General features: G+C 39.0%; 1 protein-coding gene across 10 annotated transcripts in view; it reads left to right on the plus strand.

Moving 5' to 3' along the window:
• The window catches only part of RBFOX2 (RNA binding fox-1 homolog 2), a 267307-nt gene that overhangs the window by 167452 nt on the left and 80219 nt on the right, over nt 1–19636 (plus strand). Inside the window, exon 1 of one of the 10 annotated variants that reach the window (XM_058568457.1) lies at nt 6028–6136. The exons of the other annotated variants lie outside the window; for them this stretch is intronic. Coding sequence (XP_058424440.1) covers nt 6110–6136 — 27 coding nt within the window. The 5' untranslated portion in view covers nt 6028–6109. Of the gene's footprint in view, nt 1–6027; nt 6137–19636 lie in introns of those variants that run through there. 10 annotated transcript variants of the gene reach the window in all.

The following is a 19636-nucleotide window of genomic DNA, read 5'->3' on the forward strand; positions in this document are numbered from 1 at the left end:
GCCTGGGAAAGGATGAGCAAGACCTGCCTTCTAGTCAGGGACTCTTGGATCTGCTTTTATAGCATTGCTGGTGGGTAGAAGGTAGGGAAGTGGAGTCACATGTATGTAAAATTGTGAAGAGCAAGAGCACCTAAAGTGGTGAGGTTTTTTTTCTCATAACCCTTTCTTCAAGCAGATTCTGCCTTTTTTTTAAAAATATTTAACAATTAGCTTTTTTTTTTTTTTGAGGAAGATTGGCCCTGCACTAACTAACATCTGTTGCCAATCTTCCTCTTTTTCTTTTTTCTCCCCGAAGTCCCAGTACATAGTTGTGTATCATAGTTGTAGAGTTGTAGCTCTTCTATGTGGGACGTGGCCTCAGCATGGCTTGATTAGCAGTGAGTAGGTCCGCGCCCAGGATCCGAACCAGTGAACCCCAGCCACCGAAGTGAACACGTGAACTTAACTACTACGCCACCAGGCCTGCCCCGAGTTGTGGTTATTTTTTTTTTTTAACATTACAACTTTTTATCTAGTGTTCATTAATGCCATGTTCAGATGGTATGGAGAATCCAGAGTCCGGAGAACAATAAATATTGTGGTACTTTTTGTTTTTGTTTGTTTTTATATAACAGCTTCATTGCAATATAATTCACACACCATACAATTCACCCATTTAAAGCATACAATTCACTGGTTTTTAGCATATTCACAGAGTTGTACAACCATCACCACAATGAATTTTAGAACATTTCATGATCCCCAAAAGGAACCCATACGCATTAGCATTTACTCATCATTTCACACCATGGTGAGTCGTTTTTTTTAAATCAGTATTATTTTGTCTAGAATCTGAGCTCTTCTAATAAAGTTGAAAATAAGGCCCTTCTCCCACTCTTTCTTTTTGTACATCTTCCTTTCAGCTTCAGATTTCTAAGATACTGAAGTAAATTTATAAATTTGAAGATATTTCCAAGTATTCTTTTGGAAGAAAAGAATACTTTTATATTTTGGTATTTGGTGGTTATTTTGGTAACCGCACAGATACTCTTCATTCTTAGATACCTGTGTATGGATAAATAAATGGCTAGAGATAGAAATCAAGGCATTATTGTTTGATTTAAACAAACCTTTATTCATTTACTATGTATTCAGGCACTGGATTAGGAACTGGGGATGTGGTATGAAACACACAATTCCTACCCTCCAGTTGCACACAGTGCAGTCATAGTTATGCAGAAGCAATAACCCCAACAATTATGAACCATGGGTTAGGCGCTAAGGCACAGGAATAAGGGGTACCTAACCCAGATGTGGGAGCAGGTAAGGTCAGGAAAGGCTTTCAAAGATCCCTGAAGTGAGGCTTGAAGGATGAATTAGCCAGATAGAAGGCCATATTCAAGGGAGTAAGGAGAGAAAACAGAAAGGAACAGGGACGTGGTATCCTTGAGGAACTAGCTGCAAGTCTGTGGTAGGGGCAGGGAAAGGGGAGGGTGGGGGGAAGGGAAGCAGTGACTCTGACAGTTGTGCTGAAGCCACATTATGTGTTAGGCGCCTACTTAAGAATTAGGATTTTTCGAGGCCAGCCCAGTGGCGTGGTGGTTAAGTTCGCGCGCTCTGCTTCGCTGGCCCGGGGTTCGCAGGTTCAGATTCCGGGCACGGACCTATGTGGTGCTCATCAAGCCATGCTGTGGCAGGCGTCCCACATATAAAGTAGAGGAAAATAAGCACGGATGTTCGCCCAGGGCCAATCTTCCTCGGCAAAAAGAGGAGGATTGGCAACAGATGTTAGCTCGGGGCTAATCTTCCCCACCAAAAAAAAAAAAAAAGAATTAGAATTTTTCCCTTTTTAGGCTGTGGGGAGTATTTGAGGATTTTAATTAGAGGAGTAGCATGATGAGATTTGCATTTGGAAAGATCGCTCTGGCAGTAGTGAGAAGCTTGGATGGAAGAGTGGCCCACTGGAGGCAGAGAGACAAGTAGGAGACAAGATATAAAATAATAAGGTCAGAACTGAATTCGTGGTGATAGGGATGGAAAGAAAGGGCAGATTTCAGAGAAATCAAAAGGACTTGCTTCTGGTTTGGTGTGGTATTGAGTGAGAAGGAGGAGTCTTGGAAGGACTCCAGACTTTCCATCAGATTTGGATTTGAATCAGAGCTCTTCAGCTTGCTAGCTTGGGTGACTTTGGGCAAGATACTTAGCCTCACCTAGTCTTAGTTGCTTCCTCTTCAAAAAGGAGATTAAAATATCATCATAGGTTGAAATGAACTAGTGATATATGTAGTTGCTTGATAAGAAGCCGCTGCAGAGTAAGTCCTCAAGAAGTGGTAGCTATTTTCCTGGAACATGATAGAATGAGTACTAGAACCCAAGCTTCATACATATGGGATTTTTGTCCATTACTGTTTTCTCCCAATGCCTAGAACAGTGCGTGGTACGTAGTAGGCACTCATACATTTGTTAATTGAATTAATGATTTGATTTTGAGAATTTAGTTTAGTTTTGGACTTTTTAAAATTAGATAAATTTGTAGGATATCTAAATGGAGTTGACCGTGATTTGGCAGTTGGATATTTTGATCTGCAGTTCAGGAGAGAGATCTGGACCCGACATAGAAATGTGGAGGTCATCAGGGTAAATGGGTGGTAATTGAAGCAGTGGGATGGATTACATCATCTAGAGCAAGCGTGTTCAGTAGTGTTTAACTTTTTTGAGATTTGTAACCTTTTGAGAATCTGATGAATACTGTGGATCCTCTCTGCATAGAAATGCACGTAAGAAAAATTTCCATTGGGGTGCCTGTGTCATGAACTATACATGTTGGGTTAAGAACCAGTGGCATGCAGTAAAAAGAGGTCTGAGGATGGCACCTCAAGCAATACCAACATTTAGAAGGGTAGGCAGAGGAAGAAGAGTAAGATGGGGAAGTGAGCGAACAGGGAAAGAGGAAAATCAGGAAAGACTGGTATTGCTTGAAGCTGAGAATGAGCATTTCCTAAAGGAGGGAGTGCCAAATGCCACAGATAGTCAAAGAAGATATAAAATGTCCATTGAATTTGGCCATCCGGAGGTCTTCGGTGACTTCAATAAGATAAATTTCCATTGAGTGATAGGGGGAAAGGAAGCTGGAGTTCTGGGGACTGCATGAAACACTGAGGAAACAAGAAATTGGGACAACTAGGAGAAGTTCCTTCATTTGTTTGTTTAACAAATATTTATTGTATACCCACCGTATACCAGACACTGTGCTGGAAGCTGGGCATTGATCCACAAAGGTGGACTTGGTCTCCTCTCTTAGCTAACATTGTTATTGTGTATTTGCCTGCCCACCTCCCCACACCCCTCAACTGCAACCCCCTCCCTTGCAACCCCTGCCCCGCGAAATGTCCTGAAATGAGTTTCTCCTTGGTGCACTACTGGGCACATTCAGCCACCAGGGGACTCCAGTTGTTTTGCTGGGTCAGATCCAGGCTGTTCAATTGCTCTTCTCTCTTGGGCACCAGCGAGCAAATCGTCCTCTATAATGCCAGCCTTTAAAGTCAGGACACACTTGTAAAATAGCCTTGAATTTGTCCAATGCTCACTGTGATCCTGTTATTCAGTGAGTTTATGAAAATCATCTCAATATTTATTTTTACTTTTAGCTCATACTAATTCTTTCTTGTGATGACTTTTATAAGCGTATTATTTGCGGTATAAAATGTTGGTCCTACATGTAGGAAAGAGGCATGAATCAGGCCTAAGGAAGCCTTTATCCTAGTGCTAGTCCTAGACTTTTTGCCTGTGGGGATCCCTCATTTGCCTTTTTATAAAAAAAAAAAACCTTGAGGTCTTGTTGTCTTTCTGCATGTGTGGAGGCTGCAGTCACACACAAGCTTCAGGATAGCTGTGGCTTTCCTAAGGGTAATGGGTGTGGTTGGGAGAGGGGGCAGTCTAATTTCTTGGTGCTCAAGGCTTTTTGCCCCTAGCACTATCATGGACCAGTAGATTCAGAGAATGGTATACAGTGATTCTCAGGTTTATTTCTGATATTAGAACTAAAAACATAAATAATTATCCCATAAACATGGTTTAGATTTTTCCAAAAGTACACTGGGTTGCCCTTGCTTCCGGTGACACTCACCTACCTCTTTTATGCTTACTCACTTGGTCTTTAAAAAAGCGACTGCATTTTATCTCCTTCAAGTTGGCTTTTCAGTTGCAAGTTCAGAGAACGCAATATATTCTGTCTTCCAGATCATTTCTGAAAATGTTAAATAAGAACAAGCCTGGTACTGATTTATTCCTTTTCTCATGATGTTTTTGCTAATATTTAAAGATCCCATTCTTTTGTACATATTTCTTTGCATATTATGGATTATACCAAAAGCATACAGATATCTGTAAAATGCCCAGAATAGTACCTGACATATTGTAGGTACTCAGTAAAAACCCTGGTTATACATTTTGCCAAACAGTCCTCTTAGAGACAGCAAAAACTGTGTATCCTCAATGTGATTTGTGATTTTTAATTTTGATTTCTTTATGTGTTTATTTTAAAAATAGGAAGCTTAATTTTGGAATTAATCTCTTTGCCCTTTGGGCAATGTGTTAGAGGTTATAACATAATAAATATAGCATAACTAAAATATATAATAAAATCCTTTAGAATAGGATCTTATTTATTAGAAAACTTAAAAAAATTAGAAAATCTTCATTTTTATGAGACAAACATAAACTCACACATTCACATAGATTATTTTATTTGAATAATAATATAAAGTAGGGAGATTATGAAATTTATATTCAGAGGTTAAAAACTTTTCCAAGATCACTTGTAAAGGTCAGAATTAGGACTTAGACCAGGACTTCTGGACTGAATCACATCTTTGATGCTTTTTTTCATTATGTCTTTTAAATAAGAGAACTTGAAAGAAACTCTTATGTTCAGTAAACATTCTCCCAAACCTTCTATACCTGTTGCACTCTGTAGTAACGATTACTATTTACAGTAATGACACAGATACATTACAGTATTACAGTAATGACACAGTCAGTGCATATATAAGAAAGGGATTATGTTTTCAATAGAAGCTGAAATACAGAAGGCTAGGGAACACAAAGGGGGAATTCTCAGTTAACCAGAATTTTTAAGGAAGCTGGAAGCCTTAAGCACCTTTTATCTACCTTTATATAAACTTGAAGTTGCTTAAGCAGTCATGTTTTTAGACACCTTTTTCAGAGTCCCTAGGTTTTTTATAGTAGAAAAAAACAAGCACTTAAATTACCTTCCTCTTCTCTTTTAGTCCTTTGCAGTCATTAGACTGGTTTAGGACAAGCAGGTTCTCGCATATTCCTGCTTCCTTGAAAACCTTCCGGTCAGTGGTCATTCAGCAGCTTTTCTCGTCTTTCATTAAATCCCCTACACCTATAAACTGGACATCAATGGAAATTTTTTTTAAAATAATTTTTGTTTCGTTTCTTATTTATTATCAGGTATTCATGGATGGAATATTTTAGATCTGTATTAACTATGGTAAGCTGCTGTGAATGCTTCCAGTGCTATATAATTAATGCCACCATGGCAGATACTCACTCTTTAAAATATGCCTGCACATGGCGCCTGCTCCTCCCTCTCGCTCCCACTTCTTCCCTCCTCCTCTCTCCCTCTCTCGCTTTCTCCCTCTCTCGCTGTCTCCCTCTCCCCCTCTCCCCCTTCCTCTCTCTCTCTCTCACACAAACACACACACGCGTGCGCAAAGCACACACCACACTGCCGTTCTCCAGCAGGTCCGTTTCTGGAGTTGGGAGATGTCAGCCTGCTGGGAGGGGGTGGGGGGAGGAGGAAGAGGTGGGGCTCTCCTCTGATTAATTACCTTAGGCATTCAGGGGTGGGGCTTCCTTCAGCCATCTGCCTGAGATATGGGAGGGAGCTGGAGAAGGAAGGAGGGGGAGAGACTGCCAGAGAGGAAGAGAAAAGAAAGGAAGAAACACTAGAAAGAAAAAGGAAGGAAAACGGGATAAAGGGAGACCAATTACCCACCCTTAAATAGCTAGACTGGGGGGGGAGGGGGGTGGACGAGAAGGCTGTGGAGGCGTGCCCCGGCACGACCGCCGTGACGGGCTCATCAGCTATTCCGTTCGGTTTATGGAGAAAAAGAACATGGTAACTCAGGTAAGACTGGTGTTGCCTCGCTGTGTTTCTTTTGTCGTTCCTGGGATCTAAATAAACATATAGGGGCGGGGTATAGTAAGCAGAGTTTTAATTGTTACTGTCTTCTTAGAAAAGGCCAGATTTATTGTTATCAGCTGAAAAGTGTTAGTCTGTGTCTGTTGTGAGTCCGTGTGTGTGTGTGTGTGTGAGAGAGAGAGAGAGAGAGAGAGAGAGAGAGAGAGAGAGATGTATCCGTATCCTTTTTTTCACCCCCTCCCTCGCTCTGTAGCAGATTCCTGTTTCCTGTACTGTGCAGCTGTAGCTCAGGAAAGACCCTGTGGGGATTTGTCTACCTCTTTGTCTTGGTTCTGAGAAGAGGGAGGGAGAGAGACTGCAGAGGTAGGAAGAGATTCTTGTAGACTGCCAAAAGGAGGGACAAGGGATTGACTTCCTTTTAAGAATTGCAGAAGAATTTGTGTTGTAGGGACATCTGATTCCTGATTCACTTTGGTTTCTCAGGATTGGCTATGGAATTGCAGTTTTGCTGCCTTTGCTTTAAATGCCTTATTAAAAATGAAGGCTAGGGTAATATATTTCATTTTCATGACTTTGTTATTGGCAAAGAATGTTTTCAGTAGGAACCATAGGAGCATCCAGGTGCAGCAAAGGCAGGTAGAGCCCTCCCTGATAGGAGAACAGATCTGAATGTATAAATGGCAATCACAGGGGCATTAAAAGGCATTTGAAGGAGAGGGAGTAGGAAATGAAAGATCTCTCTCGCTCTCGAGCTCTCTCTCTGCCTGTCTTTGGTTATGCCAGGCAATATCTAATCAGCATTTTAGCAAGTCATTCCTGACAAATGGAAAGGTGAATACTCTTCCATGGTTTCCCCGGCAGTGCTATTTTTCTTGTTGGCACCCTTCCGTAGGTTCCTTTACCCTTTTTTCTTTATGTGTAGATTGAGAGGGAATGATGAGGCTGTGATTTGTCAATGAGAAATTATTTGCACTGTAGAACATTCGTGTCTTTTAGTCTCAGACTTAGGATCAGTTTCACTCCAGGCTTTTATGCTCTGTAGGGAAATTTCATCACTGGACAGTGCTTTCCTTTTAAGGAGGTTGCGCTTTTTTTGTATTCTCTCTTCTCTTCTCTCCAAGTCACCACCGGAGGGCGAGAGAGTCGTCTAGCTTATCTGGATGGAGACATCGTTTTAGGAGCTGGAACCCTGTTCCATTCCATGTTATATAATGCCCTGCAGTGCTGTTTGGAAAGAGGGAAAGCGTTAGGGAGATTTTTCCCAACGTGACCTAGAGGGAAGGGAAGTTTCAAAGAATATATCTTTCCAAAGTAATTTTTCACCAGATCTGAGTTTGGAGATTATCAAGAAAACCTTCCCTCTTTTGAGAAATAGAGAAACCCTTGAAATATTTTCTCTTCCACTGCTTATCCCTGCATCGTCAGCCTGATTAACTCTTGAAATATTGCTTTACTTTTAAAAGATTTCCATAAAAGAGAAAACCTATTTCTGGACTCTCTTTGTTGCTTGGGAGGTGATACTTCTTAACCTTGGAGCCTTCATTCAATTTTCATTAACTGGCAATATTAGAGGGTGTCAGCTCTCTTCTGTCTCAGCTATTACTGAGGGCTTTTCAACTACTTGACTTTTCATTATATATATTTTTAAATCAGTGAAAGAGTTACCCAAGTTAGGACTTTTTATAATCAGAGGTTTTTCAGCCTTTTGGAACATGTCCCTTTAGTTTCTAGAGGAGCTGGTTAAGCATGTGTGAGCACAAGTTAGAATGCACATGCATATAAATACTTAATATTGTGGTCTTAATATTGGTATTTAAGGAAACTATAATTTTAGGATTGAAGCTGAAGAGATAGAAACTGGAAAGAGGAATTTCTTGGTGGTTAAGAATTCTGATAGATAAATTAAAATCATTATGGCTTTCTCAGGATGTGCTGAATGCTGAAGGAAAGAAGTAACTCATTCTTGCCCATCCTGAATTTATACAACTGGAAAGTACAGAATATCAAACTTGTGAATTTTCAGTATTCCAGCATATTTGTTTTGGTGTGTACACTTTCTATGTTGATATAACATACGTAGTTGTTAGTAATCTGGGGGGGAAGAAAAGGAAATAACTAGATGGGCCAAATCTTTATTTGTCTTATGGGTTTTGTTTTGTTTTTTTGGTTTTTTGTTTTCTGAGCTAGGCATCTAATCCCAATATTGGATAATGATCTGTCACGTAAGCTTTGTGAATATAGAATGTCTACACTGTTTAGAGTTTGGTTATCAAAGTTGAGTGGTATTTAGTGTCTTGACTAGTATATTAAGAAAGATAATTAGATATGTTATCACCATTTTGTCACCTAGGTTCTTCGCATCTCTGATCTTAACATCTGGATATCCCTTAATTTCCATTGCTCACTTAGTGGAAGAAGGGCGAAGGGCTTTCAGTGGATGACATTTTCATCATACCATATTAGATCCATATCAGTAGTTGCCCAGTGTGTGCTCTTTATTATTATATATGCTCTAGTTCTATAAGGGCTGTTTTTGGTTTAATTAACAAACTGCTCCATCATTTGCAATAAGTAATCGCTGCTTTGCTTTAAAAAAAAAACAGCAAATGGCAGTTTAATCACAAAATTCTAACATAGTAGACAGACATGCTCATGTGACTTTTTAAAATAACTTTAGATTTATCTGTTGTTTATGCATTTGTTGTAGGAGTATTTCACTGAGATACTTTCTTGTTTCTGAACATGTGAACCACATTATTCTATCTCCTCACATCTATGAAAGTAACAATGTGGAATAAAAGGAAGGAAAAGAGGAGAAATCATTCTCATAATATGTGTAAAATTGGAAAACAATTGCAAATGACTTCAGCTCCAATTAATAAAAAAATGTTTAGCCGGACTCAGACTCAGTTATACTATTTGTTGTTGTAAGGGAAAGTATACTAGACAGAGAGGGAAAGATTTTACCCTATGGATGTGAAAGAAAATTTTTGTACTCTGCTATAGTGTAAGACTGCCAGCTTCTGTGGAACACAAAGCCCTCCCTTTCTTGGACAGCTCAGTGCTTTGCTGGCATTTTCTTCAAAATCTGTTTTCCATCAGGACCAAGAGGAGGGAAGGTGTTAAGAAGAAGGGAGATTGGAAAGGGGGTTGCTGTTCCTTTAAATAGTGCAGTGAGCCCTTGTGGCAGCAGGCCGCTCTGGAGTGTATTCTTTTGTAATGAATCACCAGTTCCATTGTCTGCTATCTCCCCTCCTTGTAGCTGGAAGGCTGAAGTCTTTCACCTGAGGTGCTGCCAGTTCGCTCTTCTGTTCCAGGGTGGTTGGGAGAAGAGAAGAGGGAGGGTATTTTATGCTTTAATTAAAGACAGATAAGAGAGCAGGTATGTTTTGCTTTGTTCATTTTCTCCTATCTTTGCTGTCTTGTTTTTTTTTTTGAAATGAGTTGAAGTAGGAACTCTATTCCGTGATTTAGCTAAGCGTGTCCCATTTTCTGTGAATTTTGGAAGTCCTGGGTGATTCTTTAGTCTCCATTTTGTGGCATTGCTTTAAAGTGATTCCATTCGGTTGCCTGCCAGTTCCACCCAAACCTCATCCCACCCTTCATCCACAGAGCTTCAGCCCACACTGTTTGTTTTGGCACACTTTCCACTTTCTATGGGCTGCACAGGACTCTGGGAAGTCCGGGGGTAGGCGGGGATTGTGGGTTGGAGACCAGTTTATGTTCCTTTACAATGAACCAAAAAAAGCCTCACTTTTTCCAGAGATTTGGTTTCTTTCTGAATTCTTCTACACTGCTCTGTATCTTCAGTTATAACCATTTCCTTGCCAAGGCTAAGACTGGCACTTGAAAAATATTGCTATTCTAAAAATTACTTAGCTTTCCTGAAAAGAAACCTAGATTTCCATAAATGTGATTAAATTGAAGCAATTTTGACTGATTAAATGGTTTTTCTTCCCTATCACCACCACCCCCCAAACACACACCATTTTTTGCCCCCTCCCTTTGTTTTTCCCTTTATCTTTCTCCTTAGTTTTGCAGTTGAGACTAGGTAAACTTAGAGTTTGACAGTCTGCTATTCCAGTTTGTATTGCTACAGAGGATGTCTCCATGTTGAAAAGTAAATGACACTCCTCGTCACTCTCAGTGATAGGACATGGCTCAAAGTCCTGGTTTTGTTCCTCCGGTTTTCCGTTCTTCCCTGAAAAATTTCAAGCTCATATCTACACAGATTGCCATGTGGAAACAATTTCATCTCTCTTTTGACTTTTGGTTCATAGAGTACTCACATTATTTACTTCTGTTCATGTAATTCCTTCCCTTGGTGTTTAATGGAACCTTGGGTGTTTCTGGAACATCTATATGTGGTATTCAGACAGATCTTCACTAGGAACCAGTCACAGTGATGTTACCGCCCCCTGTACCCACCAGCCTCCTTTCGGTGTTCCATTCCTCTCTAGAATCGGACATTGTTGGTGTCCCAAGCATTCCCTTCTGGAGTCATAATTCCTCACTGGTTTTTTTTTCAACATTCCAAAATCACTGTCAATTCTTTCTTAAACATTTCTTCACAACACTTCATATGTGAAATCAGTAAACACAAATGGAATGCCCCCCTGCGGTACGTGCTTTGCTGTTTTGAGTGTAGCAACTTTATTATCCGGCTCCATGCTCAACCTCCTCTAAGCAGTCAGAAATGCTGCAGTCTGCCATCATGATGCATTGTTTCCATTTCCCAGATACTTAAATGTTCTTCTGTTACTATTAGAATGATTAAATTCAGGAAACCTTGGAGTCAAATAATTCATTGGAGGTCATTGCCATAGTGAATCATTTAAAATGCGGGTCTGATTTTGTTACGCTTGTGCTTAAAATCTTCCAGTGGTTTCCCTTCAGACTCAGAATAAAATCCAGTATCCTTACTCCAGCCTCTAAGGCCCTCCGTGATCAGGAACGTGGCTGTCTCCAACCTTATCTCCTGTTCCCCTTCTCTTCCCATATTTAACTCCAGTGACGCTGGCCTCTTTGCTGTTTCCTGAACACCTTTGCATCCTCATGCCCAGGGCCTTTCCTTTTGTTTTTCTCTCAACCCAAAATGCGCATCCCCTTAGATATCCACATGGCTTCTCCAAGGAGAGCTCTTCTTTGACCTTCCTATCTCAATTTGAACTCTCCAATCACTCCTTATCCCTTTCCTGCTTTTTCTTCACTGATTTTAGTCCTTATCATTACTTGTTATATGTTTGTTTATTTATTATCTGTGTCCTTCCAGTCCCCCCCCCCATCCCAAAAGAATATAAGCTTTGTGAGGTCAGGGACTTTGTCAGCAGTCTGTTGTACTCACGGTGTCTATAGAGCTGTGCCTGGCACATGGTCATGTAAGAGCTAACCAGCTAATCTTTATATATGGTTATAAGGTACTGTTCTAAGCACTTTACATACATTAGCTCATTGAGTCCTCTCAACAATTCTATAATTATCTCCATAGTACAAAAGAGGAAACTGAGGCATATAATGGTTAGGTAACTTGCCCAAGTTTATACAGCTACTAAGAGATGTAGGAATTCAAAATATCTGGATGACACAGACTGGCTTGGGAATCCATACTCTTAACCACTGTACTCTAATGCTCCTTGTAGGTATTGCATATTCAGTAGATATTTGTCTACTGTGTCAATGAATTAATTTAGTTGAGACTCTCTGATTCACTTCTGGAATTTCCATCTCTGGCTTGTTCAAGGCTTTGATGGAATACTTGCAATAACAGAGAATTCACTATTGAATAAAATGAATTCATTATAATAATGTTATATAATAATAGGTAACATTATAGAGTGCATATTATGCATTAGGCACTATTGTCATAATATATATATATTATGATATATATATATAAGGTAATATATGCCTTATATATTATGTCATTTATTCCTTTCAGCAGCCTTATAAGTACTATTAATGTCCATATTGTAGAAATTAGGAAACAGGAATACAAAGAGGTTAAGTAGCTTGCCCAAGGTGGCAGCGCCCGGATTTAAACCCAAGGAGTTTGGCTCCAGCTTCCCTCTTCTTAACCACCACTAATAATGACTGTTATTGAAATAACTTTTTGTTTTTTCATACCTACTTTGCACCAGTTTTACATACAAATCACATTTACGTATATAACAATTACATTTGTATCATATATCACTTGTCAGTCACTTTTGAGGTAAGTGGTGTTTGGGATTCAAGAGGTCAGGCAACCTGGTGGCTCTAGGTACATACAGAGCTAGATTTCAAACTTGAGATCTATTTAATTCCAAATTTGTGTACTCTTCTGTTATACTACAGCTTCATAAGATAAATAGTTCTGCTGGTGGACATTAAAAAGGAGAAAAGTTTTCCTTATGGTGAGCTAAAATCTGTTTTCATTATTGTTTTCTCACTCTTCCTAGTTGTGTCATCTGGAGTCACACAGAGTGGCTTAATCTCTCTTCTTCATAAAAACCAAGTATTTGAAGATAACTGCTAAGTGTTCCCTTTAATCTTCTTTTCTCTAGGCTCATCTTATCTACTTCCCTGAATTATTCCTCGTAGACATGAAAACATACAGTTTTCAGCTTCTTTACTGTCCTGGACTAATTGTGTCAATTTATATGAATGATCTATCATTTATATCTAATTACTAAGTAAAATATCAATTGTGAGTATTAAGTATCATATCTTTGTTATAAGTTTTGTTTTTTGACATCTTTGACTTTGCTCAGTTTTCATAGCTTATTGATCATGTAGTGTTATCAGCAATTTATAACTTCAAAAATAAGGGGATATTACCCTCAACTCTTAAGTAGAGTGATGGAAATTATAGAGTCTTTTAAATCAGTAGCAATAGTAGAACATTCTTATTTTCTATTGAGAATAGAAGTAAAACACAACCAAAAAATTAAGCCCTTGAAAAATGTTCTGATTTAATAATACTTATTATAAATCGAATACCATACAAATATTCTTAGATTAGTTTATTTTGGCCTATTTATTCTTTTTATCATGCCTCTTGAATTTTTTCAAAGGGCTATCAGTTTTAGGATAACATTTCTTATTTAATTAATGGCTCTGGAAGTGGGTATGGCTAGACTACTGTTAACAAAAGGAAATACAGGGTTTTTTAGGTTTTCTTTTTGTTATTTTTTGGTGAGGAAGGTTGGCCCTGAGCTAACATCTGTGCCAATCTTCCTCTATTTTGTATATGGGACGCCTCCAGAGCATGGTTTGATGAGCAGTGTATAGGTCCACGCCTTGGATCTGAACCCAGGAACCCCGGGCCACCAAAGCAGAGCACACCAACTTAACCACTGTGCCGCTGGGCCGGTCTCTGGAAATACAATTTTTAAAATTGTAACTTGAAGTTACATAACAAGATATTTAATTCATTTAAAATCACAGGATAAAGTTCTGCAACCAAAATTTGATGTATCATATATAAAGGAATATTTAAGCAGAAAATATGGTAATCAGTAATTATTTTATGAAATTATGAAAGAATATTTTCATGTCTAGAAATAATGTAATTATATTCTTTTATCTAATATTGATTATGAAATCCCTTGTAAGAAGTTTTGAAGAGACAAACTGACGCTTAAGTGAAGGAGATGAGATTTTAAAGGACTCTTAACTTAGAGCAGAGATCCACAAATTTTCTCTGTTAATGGCTAGATAGTAAATATTTTTGGCTTTGTGGGTCTCTGTCACAACTATTCAACCCTGCTGTTGTAGAATGAAAGAACTTGGACGATGCATAAATGAATAAGAGTGGCTATGTTCCAGTAAAACTTTATTTATGGACACTGAAATTTGAATTTCACATAATTTCTATGTGTCACGAAATATTCTTCTTTTGAGTTTTTCAACTATTTAAAAATGTAAAAAGCATGCTTAGCTTTCGGGTTGTAGAAAAACGGGTGGTGAACCAGCTTTGGACCAAAGCCATAGTTTGCCAGCCTCTGACTTAGAGGCATGCAAGTCCTTCCTACTTTTTTAGTATAGGGGACGTTTTCCCGTATACCTTCATGACAGGGACACAGTTCCTAGCAGTTTTGACAGGTCATCTTGGATCCCTGTTAGAGTGAAACGCCTGACTTGCTCTCTCATTTTTCCCCGCAGAAAATATGAAGATTCTTCTCTTTTCCTCACTTTGTTTCTCCCTCCATACCACCCCCAAATCTGAACTGTTTGCAAGTACCCAAATATGCCATATTTTATACCTTTCTGCTTTTCATCTATTTTTTTATATATTATTTTTTATGTATTATTACTTTGGGCCGGAATACCTTTTTCTCTCACATGATTAATTTCTTGCCTTAAAAGTTCAGCTTAGACTTCACCTACTTCAGAAAGCTTGCCCTAGCCCGTAGAGTTGTCCCTTTTTGTGCTTCATTGGCTTTGTGTATATATTGCTCTCTTAGCCCATATTATGTAGTACTGTAATTGTGAGTATATTTGTCTGTTTTTTCCATCAAACTGTAGTTTTCTTTCAGGATGGGGACTATATCACCAGTGTTTATTACCATATCTGGTTCCATTTAGTATCCAGTTAATACTTCTTGATAGAATTAATGAATTTTTCCTTGTTAATTCATTACCAGAGTTCTCTTTTGAAATGCAAAACAAGAGAGTTAAATTAGGGTAATTACACATATCCTAGTGCTTATTACTTAAATCAGTTAATACTTAAAATATAATGTCATTTTGGAAATGGATGCTTTATTTGGCTAAAAGAAAGGAGGATTTTGGAGTAAACAGCTATTTGGGGAATACACAAATCTTTTGTAGATGTTCCAGTGGAAGGCTGTGTGTATCCAGAAGACAGCATGTGGGTAAGTGGCATAAGAGCTCTAACCTCCTGGGAAGTCAGGAAAGAGGGAAGAACAGCATGACCCCAACAAGTGTGGAAGGGCAAAGAGAAGTGGAAAGGTGACAATGACATTTTAGGGATTGGCAACCCATAGTAAGTATACCAGATATGGTGTATTAAGTGCAGCCATCTCCCTCTCTCCTTTTCCTTCCGCTCAAGATGACCAAGAGTTAGATTCTTTGCATGCTACTTTTGAAAATCCATCAACACAGATATATATTAGACCATAACTATTTTGTGTCGTTGTCAAGGCTCGCTGTTCACTGTTTTTTGTTTGTTTGTTTGTTTTTTGGTGAGGAATATTAGCCCTGAGCTAACATCTGTTGCCAATCCTCTTTCTGCTGAGGAATATTGGCCCTGGACTAACATCTGTGCCCATCTTCCTCTACTTTATATGTAGGACGCCTGCCACAGCATGGCTTGACAAGCAGTGTGTAGGTCCACACCCAGGATCCAAACCTGCAAAATCTGGGCTGCCGAAGTGGGGTGTGCAAACTTAACCACTGCGCCGTCAGGCCGGCCCCGTCATTGGCTTTTTAAGTCTCTTTCTCTTTGTGTATTGCCTTTTGGATAGTTGCTATTCTGGTGTTATCAAGCGTATTAATCTTTTCTTCTGCAGTGTCTAATTTGTCATTAATCCAATCCAATGTGGGTTTTGGTTTTTTAATTTAAATCTCAGACACTGTAGTTTTCATCTCTAGAATTTTGATGTGGATCTTTTTTATATCTCCCATGTCTCTTAACGTGCTCAATTTTCTTTTACACACAGTTTCTCTTGAACGTATGAAATACAGATGTTTTTATGTCCTTATCTGCTAATTCTAACATCTATGTTAGTTCTGGATCAGTTGCAGTTAATTGATTTTTGTCGTCGTTATGGATTGTATTTTCCTGCTTCTTTACATGCCTGGTTTTTTTTTTTTTTTTTTTTTTGCTGAGGAAGATTGGCCCTGAGCTAACATCTGTTGCCAATCTTCCTCTTTTTGCTTGAGGAAGATTTGCCCTGAGCTAACATCTGTTGCCAGTCTTCCTCTATTTTGTATGTAGGTTGCTGCCACCACATAGCTGCTGATGAGTGGTGTAGGTCTGTGCCCAGGAACTGAACCCAGGCCACCGAAGCAGAGCACACCAAAGTTAACCACCACAGGGCCAGCCCCCATGCCTGATAATTTTTGATTGGATGCAGACATTGTGAATTTTACGTTGTTGGATGCTAGATATTTTGTTTATATCTGTAAATATTCTTGAGCTTTGTCTACAGCACAGCTGAGTTTCTTAGAAATAGTTTGATCCTTTCAGGTCTTGTTTTTAAGTTTTGTTAGATAAGACCAGAGCTGTGTTTAGACTCTGGCTAATTTTTGCCCACTTTTGAGGCAAGATTCTTCTTAGTACCCTGACTGATGCTTCTTAAATTATCAGGTTTTCCACTCTTGTTGTTGGGAACAGGCTCCATTCCTCGTGCTGTGTGAGGTCCCGGCACTTTCCCTCCAGCTCTTTAAGGTGGTCTTTCTCAGCCTCCGGTAGTTTCTCACGTACCTGCAGTGATCATTACTTGACTTAGTACTTGAGGGGAACCCTCTGTAGATCTTCAGAGTTCCCTCTCTGTGCAGCTTTCTCTTCTGTGATAGTCTCCCCTGTGAACTCTAGCTGGCCTGGCTTCCCTAGACTTCTAGCTCTATCTCCTCAACTGATGGAGACCACCAGGCCCTGCCTGGCTTCCTCCTCTCTGTGCTACAGCCCGGTTGCTTTCTCCAGGCCATAAGCTAGAGCAGATGAAAAGCTCACCTTGGTTTTTGCTGCCTCAGGGATCCCTGTCCTTCTTTGCCTACTGTGCAATGTCCTGAGTGCTGTTGTTTCATAGATTTAGTACTGTCTTTTTAGTTGTTTGAGGCAGCAAGATAAATCTGGTCCTTGAACTGGGAAAATAATGATCATTGTTGTAAAATTTGTGGAACTTTAGAAAGCCTCAGTAAGCAATATTTAGACTTTCAGCCATTGCTATTTAAATGGTTTTCAGGTTATCTAGAAATTTCAATGGAGGGAGGGTGCTATGGAATTAACATGTTGTACATGTTAAAGAATGTGGGTGGCACTGTTTAGAGCTTTCTTTTTTTTTTTTTTTTAAAGATTTTATTTATTTATTTTTTCCCCCAAAGCCCCAGCAGATAGTTGTATGTCATAGCTGCACATCCCTCTAGTTGCTGTATGTGGGACGCGGCCTCAGCATGGCCGGAGAAGCGGTGCGTCGGTGCACGTCCGGGATCCGAACCCGGGCCGCCAGCAGCGGAGCGCGCGCACCCAACCGCTAAGCCACCGGGCCGGCCCCAGAGCTTTCTTAACTTCAGTTAAAATGATTGCCTGACTGTCATTTGCTTGCACAGCAACCATGAACCAAAGTTCATCCAAGTATATGCTTTAAAAGTTTCTCTCTTGAGGAACCAGGAGACATTTTTAAGAAACTGGGAATGTATATATTTTGTTTGGGTTAATTTCATTTAGCCTATGTTTTATATAAAACCTTTAGTTAAGAAGAATGTGACTCCCCCCCCCCCCCGCCGTGTTTGTATTGATGTGACTATTTATATGAAAACGAATGTGAAGAACTCTAAGGTTATAACTCAAATGTTAGGTCTTAAATTGTGCGCCATATATACTCTTCCCCTTTTTTCTTCTTCCGTCACAATAATGGTGGTTATTATCTCAACTATTTTTTTTTAAGCCAGAAGCAAAGAAATTTGTTACATATAATCTCAGTTAATTCTTATAGATATCCCATTAGGTGTCTATTCTTCTCATTTTACAAATAAAAATATTGAGGCATTGCGAGATTTAAGTGACTTATTCGGAGTCACACAACTGTACATGGCAAAGCCTGGGTTTGAACCCACGTTTATCTTATTCCAAAGTTTATGCTATTTCTACCCTTTTTTTGATGCTAGCCATTACATTAAGTATAATATGAAGAATACAGGTCTTAATATTTATTTAACTTTTTCTTTAAGAAAAGAAAGGAAAGTCTCTGTAACTCACCTTTAGCTAAAACCTTGAGAAATGCTTGCTAATTTGCTTGGAATGTTTGATTCCTATGGGATAAGTGATAAATTGATCAATTTGACTATTCTGTACATGGCTTTAGTTTCCTGAAATTTTATCTCAGCACCGACGTTTTAGAGTTTGGTGGTTTAGTATTTCATATGGGAGCATTTGTGCAGATAAGAGAGCAATCAAAGTATTGGCTCTTTAGAGTAGCTCTTAGCCACTTTGGGCAGGGGAACAGATAAACTACTTAATGGCACTTTGTTGATTATCTGTTACAGAAGAAAATACTTAGAAGAAACATTTACCTAATGTTTCTTCTTTTTTACTACATTCTGTCCCTTGGGTAAGGCCTCTTTATCACAGAATCATGGATTCTTAGAACTAGAATGAACTTTATTTTACAAGTCAGGATACAGATCCAGAGAGAAAGTGAGTTGTCTGTGGTCACATGGCAAGGTTATGGCAGAACTGCAGCCAGAACTCATTTTCCCATAGTCTCCGTCTGGTGTTCTTTCCCTTGTCAGAACATCCTCCTAGGAAGTTCAGACCTTTAACAAAAGATGTTTAGTCTGTAGAGGCTAAAATATGAAGTTCTTATGCTCCTCATTCCTAAAAGGGAAAATCTTAAAATGAGTAAAAATCTATCTTGGACATTCTTTACTGGAAAATTATTCTTGAGTGAAGCTGTATAGTCTAGTTGATGTGATAATGATAATCTTGAAGGTCTAGGTGAAGATGGCAAGTAGGAAAAAAACAGATATGCCCTTTGATTTTTTTGTGTGCACGTTTGAAGATTTGTTTGCTTTTTGGGCATTTGACTTTACATGGAAAAATAGGAAATGTGGGGTGAAGTCTGGGATTGTTTTCATTACTAAGCAACCGTTGAAGTATAGCCAGCTTCTTTCTGGTGTTCTTGGGACCTGCTTTTAGATCTCTATTCTCAGTTTTCTGCATGCCACCTTTCTTAAGTTGAATATCCTCCCTTACCCTGAGACAGGTTTTCCTGTTTAGGAATAACTCCTATTTATGATAGCTTTTTTGATGACTTCTTCCAACACAGGACTCTAATTTCTTCTCTAGGTTTATTTGTCTCATTGTGATAAAGGATTAAATATTGCAGTCACTAGTTTATATTTCATTGCCATTCCTGACTGAAGGGTCAGAGACTGTGGCGTACCTTGTTGATCCGTGTGTTAGAGGTCAGTAGGGTAACAGGAAATACTGCCTTCTGATCTTGGCCACTATTGCATTTGTGGAGAAGGAGGAGATGAAGAGTTAGGCATTCTAATTGATGAATACTTGATTTTTGTTTTGTTTTCTGAGAGTGATTAGACCCTTGGAAGTCTTTTGTGTTTGTCAGGATTTAGAATAATGTTTAGCGCATAGTGCTGGATGTAGTTGTAGATGGCACTTGGACTATGACTTACAGTATGCATTAAGTTCTGATTCTTTGTTGAGTTGCTTTGCTTCCTGTAATCTAAATGGGTCTAATTTACTAAAGCATAAGTACGAGTGCTGTTTCAAGAATTGTAAACACTTTTCATTTTCCTTTA

Source organism: Diceros bicornis, chromosome 25 (assembly GCF_020826845.1).
Source record: "Diceros bicornis minor isolate mBicDic1 chromosome 25, mDicBic1.mat.cur, whole genome shotgun sequence".
NCBI classification, from domain to species: domain Eukaryota; kingdom Metazoa; phylum Chordata; class Mammalia; order Perissodactyla; family Rhinocerotidae; genus Diceros; species Diceros bicornis.